Below are 18292 nucleotides of genomic sequence, written 5' to 3'. Positions count from 1 at the left end.
CTGTCTCAGCACTTGCTTTGGGGTTGTCGTGACACTCGGGATTTCTGCCAAGTTTTTCCAGATGAATTGTATTAAACATATATTGATGCATATGTTTATAGCTTGCTGCAATCTGGCAGATTACATTTGCAATCTGATTGATTTGCGAATTCTTAAACATTTGCTACTTCAACTAGAGCAGCATGCTTACACTTGCCTTGTGCTAGATCTAACTAGAGCAGAAGCCTAAACACTTGTTCTTTGGATTGAAAGATGGGATGGTAGATATAAGAAATGTTTATAATATCTCTTCAGGAAAAAGACAAGCACAGAAGTATAGCTATCAGTCATGACTGAAGGTGAATTAGCTGAAATTGTAGCTCATTTTTTAAACAGTTTTTAAAGTGTAATTGACTGATCAATAAGCATTTGCTTTTGCCATTGCTGTTTGATCTTTAAGCTCCACTATGTAAGTAATTGAACAACTTGTCTCAGTCAAGAATAAAGACACCTATGTCAAACTAGAGGTCTTTGATTTCAACTTGCTGATGTTCAAAGAGACTGCTTTAATTAATCAGCTTCTACTCTTCACATTTTCATCTTACCTCGCGAAAATTTAGATGTTACAATGTCCAAGCTATCCTTTGTAAGCCTAGCTAATCAAACTTTTAACTGCTGGCTTCTTCAGGGTAAGTATGAGTTACTGTATGAGGAGAGCGAGGAATTCAAGCAAAAATTGAAACAACGGGTTCGAGAAATTCTTACCGAGCAGGAATGGCGCAGACGCAAAATGCAAATGAGGGTATGCTACTGTTTCATGTTTATCCTCAAAGAAGTTGATCTACTTAGTTTTGTTGCTTTTACCTTTATGGTATGGATGGAATGTTATTGATTGCATTGTTCAATTTGCTGTTTTCTGAGTCGGGATGCATGTAAAGGCTGCTGTCAAGTAGTAACTCTGTCAGACAAAAGACTTCCACACAAATCAGAGACATGTGCACTTGGCTTATAAATCTATGAACATATTATAATTTAATTTGAATCCAAAGTTGGTGACTTTTCAGGTTTTCACACGCTGCACAATTTAACAAGGCTTCTCTAGTTCTTAATTGTCAGTGGCTTAAATACTAATGCCTTGCAGTTCCGCATGCATTAGAATTAATCTACAAGTCAACTAGGAATAGTTTGTATGTTCATTGGTAATCCCACAGACATTCCATGAAGGCCTAAGTATGGATGTGGCATTGCAAATTAAACACCGTAGTGGCTTAAATATTAATGCCTTGCAGTTCCGCATGCATCAGAATTAATCTACAAGTCAAGTAGGCATAGTTTGTATGCTCACTGTTAATCCCACAGCCATTACATGAAGGCCTAGGTATGGATGTGGCATTGTAAATTATACCCTGTACACAACAGACAGGGTCACAATCTCAGATGAGGGAAAATGCCCAAATGTAAGTGACTAAGTTATACAACTTAAAGAATAAACATAGAAATTATTCTCTGTGGTGCAAAACAAAGACCGCAATTGTCTGCTTCTTATCTTCTTCTTCTTCTTCTCCCTCTTCATGGTTGTAGTAGTGGAGGAGGTGAGCCATTGTCAAAGCAAGGAGTGAGGGAATAGAAGAGTAGAAGCTCTTCTTTCCATATCCTTGCTCAGGGAAAGGGGGAGAGGAGCCTTCTCTTTGGCTGAGTTGATGGTAGCTGATGAAGGCCAGATGAAACAGATCTCCAAGCTGTGATAATAGTAGCTGCAAATCTGACCTCAAAGCTCCTTAGTCTTTGGTGTTGATCTCTTGAAAAATCTAGTGGTTGGATGCTGGGCTGCCATGGTCCTCCTTGTGTAGGTGTGATAGATTGAAGTCTCCCTATCAAAAGCTTCTTCCAAGACTCCTTGCTTGGAAAAAGAACTTTGACAATCAGCTTAGCCAATAACACTTTGCTTTGGCTGTTTGGGTATGTGATTTCCAAGCCTCCTCTAGTTCTCGGCTACATGATGATATCCCAATCACCATTGACACCTAACCAAAGAAAGTTCTTGATAAGACACTTCACCTAGCTAATGCATGACTTGGAGAATGCCTGATAAGAACTGTTGTACCAGATGCTCACAAGAAGAACGTGGTTGTCGACCACCACTCTCCCTGCTAATGAAAGCCTTGTCGAGCTACAATAAAGGAGCTTTTCTTCGATGTTTAGAAGAAGAGGTGGCACTTGCTTTTGCTGCTTTGAAGCAATGTCAACCCCCACACGTTATCCAAGATATCTCATGGTGGACTTGTTGGGAACCAAGGTGAAATTCTCTTATGGTTGCCATTCCGGCTGCTTGGTGTTGTGAAGAAAATTGCTAGGGTTTGTACTAAGGAAACACAATGTACGACCATGATAGAAACACAAAGAGACAGACTCAGACACAAAAAGCAAAACTCAAACCCTAAACACAAAATGCAAAACTCAAAACTCAAATACAAACAGAAGAAGGGCTGAAGAACACAACTTTGAAGTGAATGAATTCTGTAAATGAATGTAAGAGTGTACAGATAGTCAAGGGCAGTGCTAAGTGTCGAAGAGTGGCACATCGAAGATGGATCCCAAGTTTGTGACCACCAGTTGGAGTGAGGAATGTGCAAAACGATGATGCTAGAAGGGCTTGGAGCACCAAACGCAAGTAGGAGAAGGTATGGAGATGGAAGGTGGCCCCCAGATGAGTGTAAATGCAAGCTGTGGATATCACCTAGATGAGGAGCAACACCAGCACATGTCGCTTGGAGAAACAAACATAAAATGCAAGCAGTTGGAGGATACCAAACGCAGCTTGGAAGAAGGTGCCAGACAGTGGTGGGCAATAGCTTGGAGGAAGGCACCAGGTCATTGCAAGGGCTGATGGAGAGGTGGGAGTAGTCTCGAAGGCTAGATGGCCATGTAGAGGTAGACTAATGGCTGAAATCTGCACTCAAGGGTGTGAAGCCTGCATAGAGTGGAATTAAGTTGAATGGGGGCAGCTTGACTATTTATAGATGTTGAAGGGTGCCCTAAAGAATTAGGGTTTTTGGGGGACCATTGAAACTCTCTCGGACTGCTCCCCTTTTTAGGGTTTTTCATCAATTGTGTTTTGGGGCTGTTTAAGAATGCTAATCAGTTGAAAAGCACGTTTTAGCTCAATAGGTGTAACAACCAAAAATCCGTAGCATTTGTGCAAATTAATAATGGCACTTGTTGCTTTGCAAAATATTTTCATTGCTACTCCAAAGGCTTTAAAATTACTTTCATCTCCATTGAAATAAAATGTTGTGTAGTCAACGAACTGAATATCAAGAAGCTCGAACTCAAGGATGGATAACGTGATGCCTTTGATTGGGCCACCCTTAGTCATTGATCTTTGGATACTAAGTCTCTCTACTTTGGCCCCATTGGTGATGATCTCGTTGTGTGTTGAGAAATAGAGAGCCACTACTCTCTTGACCCATTTCTTTGGGAATCCGATCCTTAGTATCATGCCTCCAAGAACTTGCAATCCACATGGTCATATGCCTTCTCGAGGTCAAGAAGGAGCACAATAAGATCCTAGCTCTTAGAGCGGGCAAGAGCGGTGGACTTCCAAAGAGTGAAGATGTTGTTGAAGATCATGTATTCTCGGTCAAAACCAGTTTGGGTGGGGTGGGTAATGTCTGGGATCAATGGGGCTAGTTTGAGATTGATCATCTTTGCAAGGATCTTATATGCCTCGGCCTCGATTGTAAGATCTATAATTTGTCTCCATTTCCCTTGGAAATTAGGTACATTTGTCTCCATTTCCCTCATCTGTAAGATGTATAATCTGTCTCCATGTCCCTCGAAAATGAGGTGAATCAGTTTCTCATAAAGTCTCCTGACATAACCCATGATTCCATGATCTTGCAGAAAGTTGAGATGAGTCATGCAACCATAAGATTTTAGTAGCTAAGAAAGGGCTTATTCAATCCATTTTCTCCTAGACACCTGTGTGAAGGTAGTGTGAGAAGTGCCTTCTCTAGCTTCTCCTTTGCAAAAAGGGCCATCAAATGTTCATCCTATCTTTGACCACCCTCCTAATGTTGTGCCGTATTGTCTCTTTCCCCCTCTCATAGGGTGGGTGTTTAGTCGTAGATCCTAGCGAACATGTGTGCTACTATGTAGCCACTTGTCGTGCCTTTAGAGGGCCTTGTGCAACGAATCCTTCAGCTCCTCTAAGTCTTCATACACCCTATCTAGAGTATTTAGGCCTTGTAGTGCGGAAAAGTCTCTATTAACCTTGTCTTCCACTCGAGTCTAGAAGGAAGTTCTCATATGAAACTTGTACTCTAATTTGGCTTTCTTCATGGCATCGATTTGTGCTTGGGGCATTAATGACCAGTAGACCAATAAGCATGTTCTTTGATCTAACAAAAACGCACATGGCTTTCCTTGGAATCATGATGCCCCAATTGAGTACCAACTTGGTCCGTTTCTCCCCAAGTCATATGCAAACGGTAGCCTATGTTTTTGTGACCCCTACAACTACTAGCTAGTATGTTTGGCTCTATATTGGCATCAACTTCCCATAGCTTGAATATATTCACTCTATCAAGAAGTGGAGGTTCTGGCTGTACTGAAAATGTTGACCTCTAGAGTCTCGTATATTCTATGAGAGGATCCTCATGGGGTGTGTTTGTCTCTCGACTAGAGTGGCTTTGTAGTCTAGCTTGTCTTTGTTTCCTCTTAGCATACACCCTCTCCAATCTCCTCTCTACTAGCTTTGCTGTTGCCGTGCGGGGGGGTCTTCAAATTATGGATTTGAGTCCTTTGTTTCCTGCTCATTCTTCGGGCTCGCCTCAATTCCCCAAACCTATTATGTGTTGGGGTCTTGTGATGAGATCAACTCTAGGAATTTGCACAGTGACTAGAGAGTGTTGGAGATAGTGGTGTGTCTACGGCCTGCTCCAAGAGGTATCTCATTCTATTGCTAGACATATGATTATCTTGCAAGCAAAGCATGACCAAGTCGTCCTATATATGAGATTTGTCGGATAAGGAAGCCCTCATGGATAGAGGGGATTGTGATAGTTTGGGGGAGGGTATGTAAGGATTTTGTGCTCTATGGACACAATGACTTTGGTAGATGGGTATTGGTGTGGGCCTTCCAAGACTGCGTTAGCAAAAGTTCTCTCTCTCTCTCTCTCTCTCTCTCTCTCTCTCTCTCTCTTTACAACATTGCAAAAGTCATTACCAAGCTCAGACAAGTTTACCCTATTCGTAGCAAGGATGAAGTGCTAGACAAGTTTAAAAAATTCTTGGCATTGGCTGAAAATTAGATAGATAAGACACTTAAGTGTCTTCGCTCTGATAATGGTGGGGAATATGTGTCCAAGACCTTTCAGGCATTTTGTGACAGCAAAGGGATAAAGATCAAGGGCAGCTCGCGAACAGCTTGAGGCAAAAGAAGGTCAGACGAGCACCAGACAATGTGACTCGCAGTTGCAGAGTGTGTGGCCGTTGGGCGATAGGTTGATGTAGGCAGTCAACAAGACTTCTGGGTGACAGGCGATAGCTCACAAGTGGTAAATGACGTCTGCAGGGAAGTCGGGCAAGACCAACGGGCAGCACCAGTCGACAAGTTCAGGCTGCCGAGAAGACGGCAGGTGACGAGACGGTAGCTAGGCATCGGATGAGCTGACGATGACAGGGCTTGCGGGCACCAAACGCGCCACATCAGCGACCAAGCGCTAGCGCGTGGCGTCACGAGACGGCGGTCAGGCAGGCGACGTGGCGCTGGCAGGTCACGCAATTCGCCCCACGGGTCAACGGGCCCTTGCGTCATTAAAAAAATAAAATAAAAAATTCTATTTCTTCAAAATCTCCTTTGAATTTGCCTCCTCTTCTCTGGGTGTTCGCATGAGCAAGCACAATGTGCAAATTTGTGCAGGTTTAAGCCCATAAATTTGGGGCTTTTCTCGAATTTGGGAATCTTAATGCAGAATTGGACACTCTGGCTCAAAAATTGCAAAGTCGATGCATATTTGCCCAGGAATTTTGGGGCTTTTCACCTTTTAGTGAAATTCTTTCAATTTCACTGAAATAAGTGCATGCAAGACTTGGAAAATTTGGGGATTTGTCCAGATTTGGTGCAAGCAAGATGCAACAGTGATATCTGTCTCAGAAATTGCAGGAATTTGTGACATTTTGTTCCCGACATTTGGGGCTTTTCATGTACATGCACAAATTGGGCCGAAATTTACCCAATTTCTCGACATTGATGCACATTGGATCCTGTGCAATTTGGGACTTTTGCAGTTTGGGAAAAATCTGTGCAGCATTTGGTCATTTTATGTACATGCAGGTTGAATTCCATGCAATTTGGACATCAACACTTGGTAAAATTTGGGGGTTTTGCTGAAATTGCTCTATTTTGGCAAAATTGGCCTATTGTTCTATGCATGACAGAGAAAATGTAGATGTGTGGTTGATGCTTTGAGCACAAAATTTTGGGGCTTTTGACTGTGCGTGTCAAATTTTATGCCCGTGGGTACATGTATAACAAAAATTGCAGCTAAAATTTTGGGATTTCTCATGTAATGTGATGCATATGCCCTTGGAACAGCTGTAATCAGTTGTGGAATGCTGTAGCACATGGTTTGGTGCTTCTGAAAATTTAATTACAGATCTGAAATTTGTGCTTCCAAGTGGTCATTTATTGCTGGTTGGTACTTGTTTGTACCTTCGTCACTAGGGTGACAGTTTGGGCCTGCATTTGCTGATTTTTTGGTCACATTTGGGCTGAAAATCATGGCTGGCAGCAGTGACAACAGTAATCTCATGCACGTAAAAAAAGCTTGAAGGAGCACATAACTTTGCAGTTTAGCAAAAGCAGTGCTATAATATCCTGTTGCAAAAGAAGCAAGCAAAGCCGATCAAAACACAAAGGGCAAAGCCCGCAGATATGGAACAGGACGATTGGGATGGGTTAAATGAGCTTGCACGCTCAACCATCGAGCTATCGATTTCTGATGCCTTGCTGTTTAACATTGAAGGTTTTGATTCTGCATATGCTATATGGACTAGACTAGAAGAACTGTATCCACAAAAGAGTGCTGCAAGCAAAGTGTATTGGCTGAAAAATATTATGGATTTGCGTATGAAAGAGGGTACAGCAATGTCTACTCACTTGAGTGAGTTTAACTCCATTTTCAGCAAGTTGGTTGCCTTGAAGTTTATGATTGATGAGGAATTTAAGGCTACTTTCTTGCTTTGCTCTCTACCACCAGAGAGTTGGAATACATTCAGGACTGCTATGAGCAATTCTAATGAGATTCTTTTGTATGTTGATGTAGAGAGTGCTCTGCTTATGGAAGAAATGAATCGGTAGAACAATGCATCTAGTAAGTCTTCTAGTGCTTTGCATACTAGGGGCAAATCACAACAGAAAGGAAAATATGATAGTAAGGGACGCAATAAATCATGTGGCAAAGATGTTGAATGCCATCATTGTGGCAAGAAGGGTCACTTTAAACGTGACTGCTACAAATGAAAGAAAGAGAATGGAAAGGGCAAGGAGACAAATGATAGCAAGGAAGAGAAGAAGGACAGTCAGCCTAAGAAGAGCAGTGTAAAAATTGAAGAGGTGAATGTAGTTACTCATGACAGTGACAGTGGGAGTGATGTACTCTTTGTCTCTTCACACTTTGATGCATATGCTTTACTTGCAGATACAGATGATGATATGCATACTTGGATTCTTGATTCAAGTGCTTTCTTTCATGTCACCCCTCATTGTGAGTGGTTCTCTGACTATACAGGGGGTCGGCATGGTGTTGTCCATCTTGGGGCAACCATAGAAACATGAAACGGGGAACGGGAACGGGGAACGGGGACGGGGATGGAGACGGGAACGCCAAACCTAGGGTACGGGGACGTGGGAACGGGAACGACATTTAAAAAATCAAAATTCAAAAAAAAAAAAATTTCACTCATAATCCATGTGGACTCTGGAGTGTTAAAACTTAAAACCAAGGTATATAATCCACAAGGACAAATCATTTTAAGTTTTAACTTTAAGATATCATGCATTATTCTAAAACTACTCATTAGAAATTGAATTGCAACTTACAAGGCTCAAGAGGTAAGCTATTCAATTATAAATAATAAAATCCATAATACATATGCTAAAAATCATAAATGATAAAACAATGAACAATGAACTAAACTTAAAAGTCTAAGCTAAAAGAACATGCCTATGGTACCATTGCCAAAAAACTTAAAAGATTACAAATATAAAATTGAAGTCTAATCTTTGAAAGAACATGCTCATTGCCCCAAAAAAGACTGCAAATATAAAGTCTAATCTCTAGACTAAAGCAAAATGCGGCATACCAAAATAGCCCAAAGGGCAACTGCAAGACTGCAAGACTCAAGTATAAATATAATATCGGCATGGCACAACTGTCAACAACCCAAGTGTCATAGTGTCATCAATGATCATAATATCATAAATAATGTAAATGTGTCATGTATCATGAGACTCGTGATAAGTAAGCTAAATCAAAGATCATGATCATGATTTGAGGCTGCTCTAGCCACTCCTGAAGTGCCAGCCTCATCATCATGTGTACCATGAATTGCTGCATATCTCTCAACATCAGCATGTGTCTCCTCTTCTTGCTACATCTCCCACTCTGTGAATGGATCAGACTTTGTTGTCATACTGTTACATAACATCCTCAAATTAGCACTAACGAATACTAGATCGTTTGCCCTCTCCACACCAAGACGGTTTCTCTTCTTTGAAGCAATGTGAGCGTAGGTGCTCCACAATTGCTCCAAACAAGAGGAGCTAACTGACTGACTCAAAATACGGATGGCTAGTTGCTGCAACTCAGGACCATCCGAACCATAGTCCTCCCACCAGAAAGCTGCCCCAATCTTACAACGATCCTCCTGTGCATCCCCACAATGAAAAGAACCCCGAAAGGTCCTATAACATGAAAGCTGATCTCTGATCTTTCGTCTAGTGCCATGATCAGGCACTAGACGAGACAATATAAGTCTCCATGCATCCATAACCTCATTGTCATTCTCCTGACCCTTGCCCTGGAACTCAGGATCCACAACAAATGCAGCTGCATGCATGGGTGAGCTATAGGAGTTCCATCTCGTCACAACTAAATGGTGTATTTCCTCATACGCCTCATCATTTGGTGCCAACTCCTGCAAATTTTTATTCAGCCTATCCATAGCCTCATATACCTTGCCAATGCAAGGTTGCATAGCATCCATAACCCTCAATAAATGTACAATGGGTGATACCATAGCATCTATCAGCTTTACATCATCTCAAAAAGTGGAGTTATTTGCTTTCTCCAAGCATAAGATACCTGTAGGAGTATCTGCCAATGTTGATGAGGTAAACTCATCACTAAGAAATAACTGCCTCAAGGCACCACTGCATTCTCTTAACCTGCTTAGCATCAAGAAGTTAAAGGCAAATCTGGTATCAAAGTATTTTAAAAGTGTCTTCTTCGACCGCAAAGAGAAGTGATGGCGAAGAAACTAGTGATTCAAAACAAAGCTAACCATTTGAGCTCCTTGCTCTATGACAGGTGCAATCCATGACAGGTTACCAATATCCTTTAGTAGGTTGTTCAAGCAATGAGCCATACAATATGAAACTGTGATATGTGGATAATATCCCTGAATAATAGCACCTGCTGTCCTATTTGCAGGCTCTCCATCTGCAACAAATCCCACAACATGCTCTGGGCCAATAAGCTCAACACCTGTAACCCACTCTGCTGCAAGTACATCTGCTGACTTTCCTGTCCCCGATGCATCATGTGAAGATATAAAATACATTTCCCCACGAGAATAAGCAACCATACCATGAATGGATCGCTTGCGTGTATCAGTCCAACCATCAGCAATCAAGGAAACTCCATTTTTAGCCCACATGCTCTTTCTAGTCACTGCTGCTTGCTCAACAAGGCGCTTTTCCTTGTCGAGCAAAGTGGTGCGTAAGGTCTCTGATGATGGAGGTACATACGAAGGGCCATACTCACCAATCTTCTTGCACATCAATTTAAAATACTCTGACCTGGCTGCACGAAATTGAATGTGGTCATGATAAAAAAAGCGTGCCACTGATGTATCCACCTCTTCCTTCTTCTTGGGATCCCAACCAGCATCAAGTGTGATTTGTCTACGTGCAACATGTGGCGTTGTTGATGCCATGGCCGATGCAATGCCTGTAGTAGGTGTGGAGGTAGTACTTCCTGATATTGACCCTGCTCTAGATACATTTGATGGGGATGGTGTCACAAAAGTTGCAGGGTCAACTGCAACACGTCGTGGTCTAGATGCAAGATAAGCTTGTTGACCTGCTACACGGTCACGAAGCTCCCTTTGCTTCTCCAAGGTCACATTTGGATAAAACTGCACCTCTGAATTTGGCTCATGTAGGAGATGAGCTCGGACCTGATTATGCATAAATATTAAAATTTAAAATGGAACAAGTGGCAATTGGTAGTCCATGTTCTAATATTTAAGTAACTTTGAAAAATTAAAATCAATAAAAATTTGAAATACAAATGCTCGGCTCAATGGATTACCTTGTTTGCTCCACTAGTTCACTTGTATGGGCAAAGCTTGCAAGTCCATGGTCGAGATCCTCCACCACTCAAAGGGCGGTCAGCATTTACTTCTTCCCACCATGACCAATCATCAGACCTTCTTCCTCGACCACCAACCCGACGAGCGGGGCGGGAAGATAAAGCCATTTATGATTTCAGGCTGAAAATTGAAGGCCTTAGGTTCAAGAGTCGAGAGAAGGAAAAATTGAAGGCTGAAAATTGATTATTGAAGGCTCGAGAGAAGGGAGAAGGCTCAAGAGTCAAGACTCACTCAAGAGTCGAGAGAGAAGGGAAAGGGAGAGAAGGAAGAAGAAGAAGAAGGTTCATGGAAGAAGGAAGAAGAGAAGGGAGAAGTGAAGAGAAGGTAGAAGGAAGAAGAGAAGGTAGAAGGAAGAAGAGAAGGAAGAGAAGAAAGAGAAAGAAGAGAAAGAAGAAGAAGGAAGAGAGGGAAGAGAAGGAAGAGATGAAAGAAGAAGAAGGAAGAGAAAGAAGGTGGCTGGGCCCTGGGGGAAGGATGCAGGCGGGTCTCGCGAGCAGAATGCAGGGCCTCAGGCGGAAGCAGGCGGGAGCAGGAGAACTGGGCCAGGCAGGAGCAAGCGAGACGCAGGCGGGACGCAGGAGAACTGGGCGCAGGCAGAAACAGTTAGCGGATGGCCCATAGGTAATTTTTGCAACGTGGCGTTCCCTGTCCCGTTTCAGACAGGGAACGTTCCATCATTTGGAAACGCGGTCTGCGACTGATACATGCCAGGGACGGCGATTCCACGTGCCGGGGGGCCGTTTCGGCCGTTTCCTATCACTATGGGGACAACTATGCATGTGAAATTACAGGTATTAGCAGTGTGCAGTTACAGTTTCAAGATGGCTCTGTCTTTACACTTCAGCATGTACGGCATGTACCTTAGCTCAAGAAGAGCTTGATTAGCACAGGGCAACTAGATGATGATGGTTTTCATATCACCTTTGGTGATGGAAAATGATAGATCTGTAAGGGATTTAGAGTGATTGCCAAAGGCTGCAAGAGTGATGTATCCACTTCATGTATCGAGTGTGCTTGACCATGTTGTTGTCGCGATCGAGCAACCAAGTGTTTATTTGTGGCATGGCCGGTTGGAACACGAGTCAAACAGGAATGAAAGTACTTTCTCGTTTGGGTTACTTGTCTTATCTTCCTAATGCGTTTTTTTAGCATTGTGATCATTGTATTTATGGTAAACATGCACAGACATCTCACAAAAAGTCTCTTTCTTTGAAACCTTCTCTTGTAAAGTTAGTACATTCAGATGTATGTCAGATGCCAAGATTATCTTTAGGGGGAAATAAATATTTTGTCACCTTTGTCGATGATGCTACACGGAAGGTATGGGTTTACCCTATTCGTAGCAAGGATGAAGTGCTAGATAAGCTTAAAGAATTCTTGGCATTGGCTGAAAATCAGACATATAAGACACTTAAGTGTCCTTGCTCTGACAATGGTGGGGAATATGTGTCTAAGGCCTTTTAGGCATTTTGTGATAGCACAGGGATAAAGAGGGAGCTTTGTGCCCCTCATATTCCACCCCAAAATAGAGTTGTAGATAAGGTTCACACAATGCTATCTCATGCTGCATTACCCCATGGTTTTTAGGCAGAGGCTGTTATGACAACCGTTCACTTAATTACTTGGTCACCAAACACGTCTTTTTGGGGGGGGGGGGGGAGTTTCCCAAGAAGCATGGTTGGGCAAGCCACCTTCATATGCTCATCTGAAAGTGTTTGGCTGCGAGGCTTTTATGCACATTCGCAAAGAAAAACGTAGTAAATTTGAGTCAAAGTCCTGTAAATGCATTTTCCTAGGATATGGTGATGAGGGTGAAATGGGGTATAAATTGTGGGATCCCGAGAAAAGGAAAGTAGTAATGATGTTATCTTTCGGGAAGATCGAATGCATAAACAGCCCGAAAAGACTGAGGAGGTCTGTAGGGTTGTATTCCGAGAAGAAATATCTTCTGGACATCAAAATGTGCCCGCTGTACAGCAGCAAATATCTGCTGTAAATGAACTTGTAAATGCAGCAAATGATACTGGAAATGATCAGCCAGCTATTGCCCATGATAATGAGCCACTACATGTGCAGGAATAGCCAGGACAACAAGATGTTAATGTTGATTTACAGGCTGAAATGCCAGGACAGCATGCTGAAAATGGAAATTTGCTAGACTAGCCAAGAAACAATGACCATTGGGTTAGGAGATTGTCTAGGGCTACTAGACAACTTGATAGATTTGTTCGTGGTGCAAATTATGTGACTGATTATGTCATGTTGACAGACTGTGGTGAACCGTCTTGCTTCAACAGAGCAATGGACAGACAGGACAGCAAGAAATGGTATAAAGCCATGTTGTCAGAGATGGAATCTCTTGAGAAAAATGACACTTGGGACTTGATGCAATTGCCTAAAGGGCAGAAAACACTTTCATGCAAATGGGTTTACAGATGAAGGTCGCTTCTGGTTCCTTACCAAAGTGCAAAGCAAGATTCGTTGCAAAGGGGTATAAGTAGGAGCATGGAATTGACTTTGATGAGATTTTCTCTCCTGTAGTCAAGATGACTACATTGAGAATCATTTTGGGCTTGGTTGCAGTTGAGGATATGGAACTCATATGGACGGATGCAAAGACTGCATTTTTACATGGTGATCTGCATGAAGACATGTATATGTAGCAGTGTGAAGGGTTTTTGGAAAACGGGAAAGAGAAGATGGTATGTAAACTTAAAAGGAGTTTGTATGGGCTGAAACAAGTACCAAGAGAATGGTATCATAAGTTTGATACATTCATGCAGTCTCAAGGCTTTCATAGAAGTCAAGTGGATCACTGCTTGTACACGAAGAAGGCAATAGATGGCAGCGTGATTATCTTGGTTTTGTATGTTGATGATATGTTGATTGCTGGCAGGGATACTTATGCCTTGGAATCACTGAAGCAAAGTCTTCATGGCAGCTTTGACATGAAGGATCTTGGTGATGCAAATCACATTCTTGGCATGCGAATACTCAGAGATAGATCAAAAGGCTTACTCTATCTATCTCAGCAGGAGTATATCTCCAAGGTTTTGCAGCGTCTCAATATGGAGGGGGGAAAAACAATTAGGGTTCCATTGTCTCCATATGTGAAACTTAGTGCAGAGGACAGCCCTAGATCTGATGATGAGAAGGCTGAAATGGCCAAGATACCATATGGTTCAGTTTTTGGTAGTTTGATGTATGCTATGGTTGCCACACGTCTTGACATTGCCTTTGCAGTGGGAGTGGTTAGCAGATACATAGCAACCCCTGGCAAGAAGGATTGGGATGCAGTGAAAGGTATTATGAGATACCTCAAAGGCACAAAGGAGTTGTGTATCTGCTTCGGAAAGCAGAAGGCATCTATTGTTGGCTTTATGGATGTAGACTATGTTGGTCATGCGGATTGCAGAAAATCCACTTCTAGGTATGTGTTTACTTTCACCAGGAACAGTCTCTTGGATCTCCAAGCTACAAAAGTGTGTTGCATTGTCTACTATAGAGACAGAGTATGTGGTTGCCATTGAGGCATGCAAGGAGGCTTCATGGCTTTCATGTTTGGTGGGAGAGCTTGGCATCGCAGAGTTACCTGTTCTCCATTGTGATAGTCAGAGTGCTATCATGCTAGCACGGAATGCTGTCTTTCATGCAAAGACAAAGCACATATAGGTAAAGTACCACTTCATTAGAGATGTACTTGATAGCAAGAGCATTGAGCTTGTCAAAGTGCATACAGATAATAATCTTGCAGACCTTCTCATGAAGGGTCTTCCAGTAGAGCGGTTTGCTCATTGCCGACAGATGATGGAAGTTGGATAGATATGTGCATTTCAGCTTTGTACATACTAGACTTAGCTGATTCTTTTCTCCTCTTAAGGCACATTGCCTTTAGGTGGGAGGTTGTTGGGAATAAAGGCCTCGTGCCTTTAAATGTGCTCGGGTGTGAACACACCCTTAGCACTTGTAGTTACACATATATATCTATCTAAAAACCTAAAGGTACTCTCTCGTCATTCTACCTAAAAACGTGCACTCTCTCTGGATTGCTCTCACCCACCGTTCTCTGTCTCTCTCGCTGTGCGTAACAACTGACTATCTCGATCTTCGTACCTGACCCATCACTACAAGTGAGAGCCACGTGGATGGGGTGCTTTAGGATGTGGTATCTTTTTGAGGGTTTTGAGGGTGGGAGGGGTGAGTCTCCAAGGATTTTGTAGGCCAAAGAGGACGCCTTGAGGCCTGTCCATCTATCTTCGGGCACAACCTCTAAGTATGGATTGAAGTGGATCATATTTGTTGGGTATGAAAGGTCCGATACGGTACGGTACGATATTAGTACGAAAAAAATAACTTGATTATTTTGGACTAAAGATAATAGGATAGATATTTCAAGTCTAAATAGCAATGCTATTAGAGTATATAAGATGAGTACTTAAGGGTAACATCCCAAAACCTAATGTTGCATGCGCTACTGCTACCTACAAGGACAATGCGAAGATGGGGTTCATGATCTTCTTTTTGTTTGGAATAGACTAGGGTATCATCGAAGAAGACGAGTACGAAGTCATCAAGATATGGCCTAAAGATATCCTGCATTAACCTGTTGAAGGTGGCAGGCGCATTCGTGAGCCCGAATGACATAACTAGGAACTCAAAGTGTCCATATCTTGATCCTTATTTGATAGTAACCAGACCTGAGATCAGTCTTGGAGAAGATCTTCGCACCCTGAAGACGGTCAAGAAGCTCATCTATTCTAGGAATAGGGTACTTGTTCTTCTAGGAATAGGTCGGTTGAATTTGGAAAAGGCCTCAGCTAACCAGGTGTACCATCTTTTGATTAAAGATCATCAATGGCTGGTTACTAAAGCTAATACTGTATGGGGGTTGCAGAAATCTCAGTCATGGTGGAAGGCAACTGTGATGGAGGGCTGGTTGAACAAGACACCTTTCAAATGCAAGGTCTTTCTTTGGAGGGTAATGATTGGTGGTCTTCCTCTTGCCTCGGCCCTTTCCAAGCGTCAAATCTCTAAGGGAAATTGTTTCTTCTGCACCACTACTGTGGAATCGGCCCGTCATCGATTTATTTCTTGCCTTATGGCAAAGAATATCTGGTCGCTTTTGTCAGCGGTTTGGCGAGTTGTGGTTGGTTTCTCACTAAGCCCTTTCGATTGGGTTTTTGTATGCCCAAAATACCCCACACCGGCTCAGTTGCATATCAAGATCTTGTTTCACTTTCTTAGATACTTGGGTTGTTGGCACAATTGGACCACTCGGAATGCCTTTCTTTTTGATTCGGCCTCTAATATTCCGGGACACATTGCCAGGCTTAAAGGCCTCTTGCTTTGGTAGATAGATCTCATTTGGCACTTTGACTTGCTCCCTCGGGAAGACTTACTTCCCTGGCATATGGCAATTTCCTCTGCGTCTTTGCCATGACTTGTGTAACCCTTTCCTGGTTTTGTACTGACAGTTTACACATGTTGGCTTAGAGCCATCGTGTATCTTGTAATCATGTAAACTTGTACTTTTTTTTTCGTAATTAATACAATTACCTTTTACGAAAAAAAAAAGAGAGAGAGAGAGGAGAGGCTTGAGAGAAAAAGAGGGTGTGAGAAGGCTCGGGGGAGAAATAAGAAAGAAAGAAGAAAAAAAAAAAGAAAGGAGAAAGAAAAAAAGAAAGTTGTAGACTTAAAGGAGAGTGGCCAAAAAGTGCCCATTTTTTTGTACTAAAGCGTATGGTTGTGTACCGTACCTTACCGTACGGATCAGTCCGTACTACGTACGGAGACAACCTTGAAGTGGATTGGCAATAAGGCATTGGCCATAGAAGTGCAAGGGCTTGCATTGGAGCCGCCTAGTGGTGGAGGATAGATTGCAATGTAGCATGACTCACTAGCTCCATGTGTTTGGGGTGTTGGCACCACCTTCTCAATCGGTGATGAGCTTTGCTATAGTAATTTTGGCGCCCAAGGAGGTTGTGCCGAACCGGGGGTGATGGAAGTAGTTTGGCAGAGAAACCGGACAACAGCTGCTAGGGTGGAGGAAAAAGTTAAAGATATGTCCATATATACAATATGAATGTGGTTTGGATGGAAGGAAGCACCTAGGGTGGTGAAGGCAAGATGGGTAGTTGTGTGGGGGCAAAGCAAACCAGCCTATCCAGCAAGAAGGTAGATGTTGCATAGGAGGAGGAAGGGGGTGGGTAAGATCAAGGTGGTAGGTAAAGGCAAATAGGCAAGGTGTTGGGCAGGATGATAAGAGCACACATCTAGGATCATAGTAACCAAATAAACACATTTCACCTTGGCAAAATGTGAAACCTCAAGACATGTTTTGCAAAATGGGGTTGTGAAACAAAAATATTATCTCAAAATGATTTTAAAAAAAAGGTCTCTTATTTAAAAAAATATGTAGGCTGTTTTTCTTTTACAACTCTGTTTTTTCTAGACTCTCCATGCATGGCCATCACCTCCTTAGACCTCCTCCATCTCTTCCTACTTTTTTTTTGTTTTGTGAAATGAGGTCATCAAAAGGAAATTGTTTTAAAAGGGTTTTTAAATTAAATAAATGTGCGGGCTGTTTTTCTTTTGCAACCTTTGTTTTTTCCATGCCCTCCTCCTTGCACACCCCATCACCTCCTCCTTGTGCCTCTCCTCATCCTCCATCTCTTCCTACTTCACCTCGTCCTCCTCCACCTCTACCTCATCTCTTCTCCTCCACACTCTCCTCCTCCTCCACCTCTTCCACACTCTTCTCCTCTAACTTGGGCCTCCTTCTCAAGTAAAAATTCCTCCCAACAAGGATTTCACTCATGAATATCAGTTTTTACTTTAACTTTACATGTATGTAGTAGCTTATACGTTGTTGTGAAATGCTAATTTCTAAATGAGTAGGTGAAATGGGTGCTTTTATTTTAGTTTTTAGACTTAACGACTTTAGGATGTAGGTGAAATGAACATATTCATTTATACATCTATTTTTCTTCCTTTAATATTTTACTAATATATAATAATTTACATTCTTGCAATGAATATTTTTAGAAACCTTGAAACCTCAAGGCAACTAACAAAATAAAACCTCAAAACACGAAACAAAAACGTTTTTGGTGACTATGCACAGGATGCTAGGAGGCACATAAGTAGGATGCCAGGTTGGACAAGGATGGAAGTAGGAAAAACAAAGATGGCGAATAGGATGGTGGTACGTAGGGCAGGGGTGGCGGACAAACAAGGTGGTGGTGGCCAAACAAGCAAGGTGTCAAGGAATGCAAGATAGGCGGTAGACAAGAAAGTTAGCAATTGAGGTGTTGGTTAGGGCAAGAGAGTTGATAGCTTAGAATCAGATGCACATTTGAGACAAGGTAGAGTTGAAGGTTAACGTTGTTGGTTTAGTAGCGCATATATATATATATATATATATAGAGAGAGAGAGAGAGAGAGAGAGAGAGAGTGTGTGTGTAAACGCCCCGAACAACGTAGTATGCTTAACAATTATGATATTCGCTTGTTTTCGAGATTTAATATAAAAGAGAATGAACATTTAAAGCTGAAAATGAAAATTACTCACAAAATTACAGCCATGAAAATGTAAAAGTAATGGAGACAAGATTGAGGGTTGAAGATGGGCAACCCCTCCCCCCCCCCCCCCCCC

At 42.2% G+C, this 18292-nt stretch overlaps 1 protein-coding gene across 1 annotated transcript in view; it reads left to right on the top strand.

Annotated features, from left to right (window-relative positions):
* The window catches only part of LOC148042007 (Chaperone DnaJ-domain superfamily protein), a 117959-nt gene that overhangs the window by 79524 nt on the left and 20143 nt on the right, over positions 1 to 18292 (top strand). Inside the window, exon 6 of the mRNA XM_087688991.1 lies at positions 668 to 781. Coding sequence (XP_087545117.1) covers positions 668 to 781 — 114 coding nt within the window. The remainder of the gene's footprint in view (positions 1 to 667; positions 782 to 18292) is intronic.

This window comes from Lygodium microphyllum, chromosome 1, assembly GCF_053477565.2.
Source record: "Lygodium microphyllum isolate KBCC chromosome 1, Lygodium_microphyllum_v1.1.10, whole genome shotgun sequence".
Classification (NCBI taxonomy): domain Eukaryota; kingdom Viridiplantae; phylum Streptophyta; class Polypodiopsida; order Schizaeales; family Lygodiaceae; genus Lygodium; species Lygodium microphyllum.
Note: the sequence above shows the minus strand (reverse complement) of the source record. Positions and strands in the feature narration are given on the sequence as shown.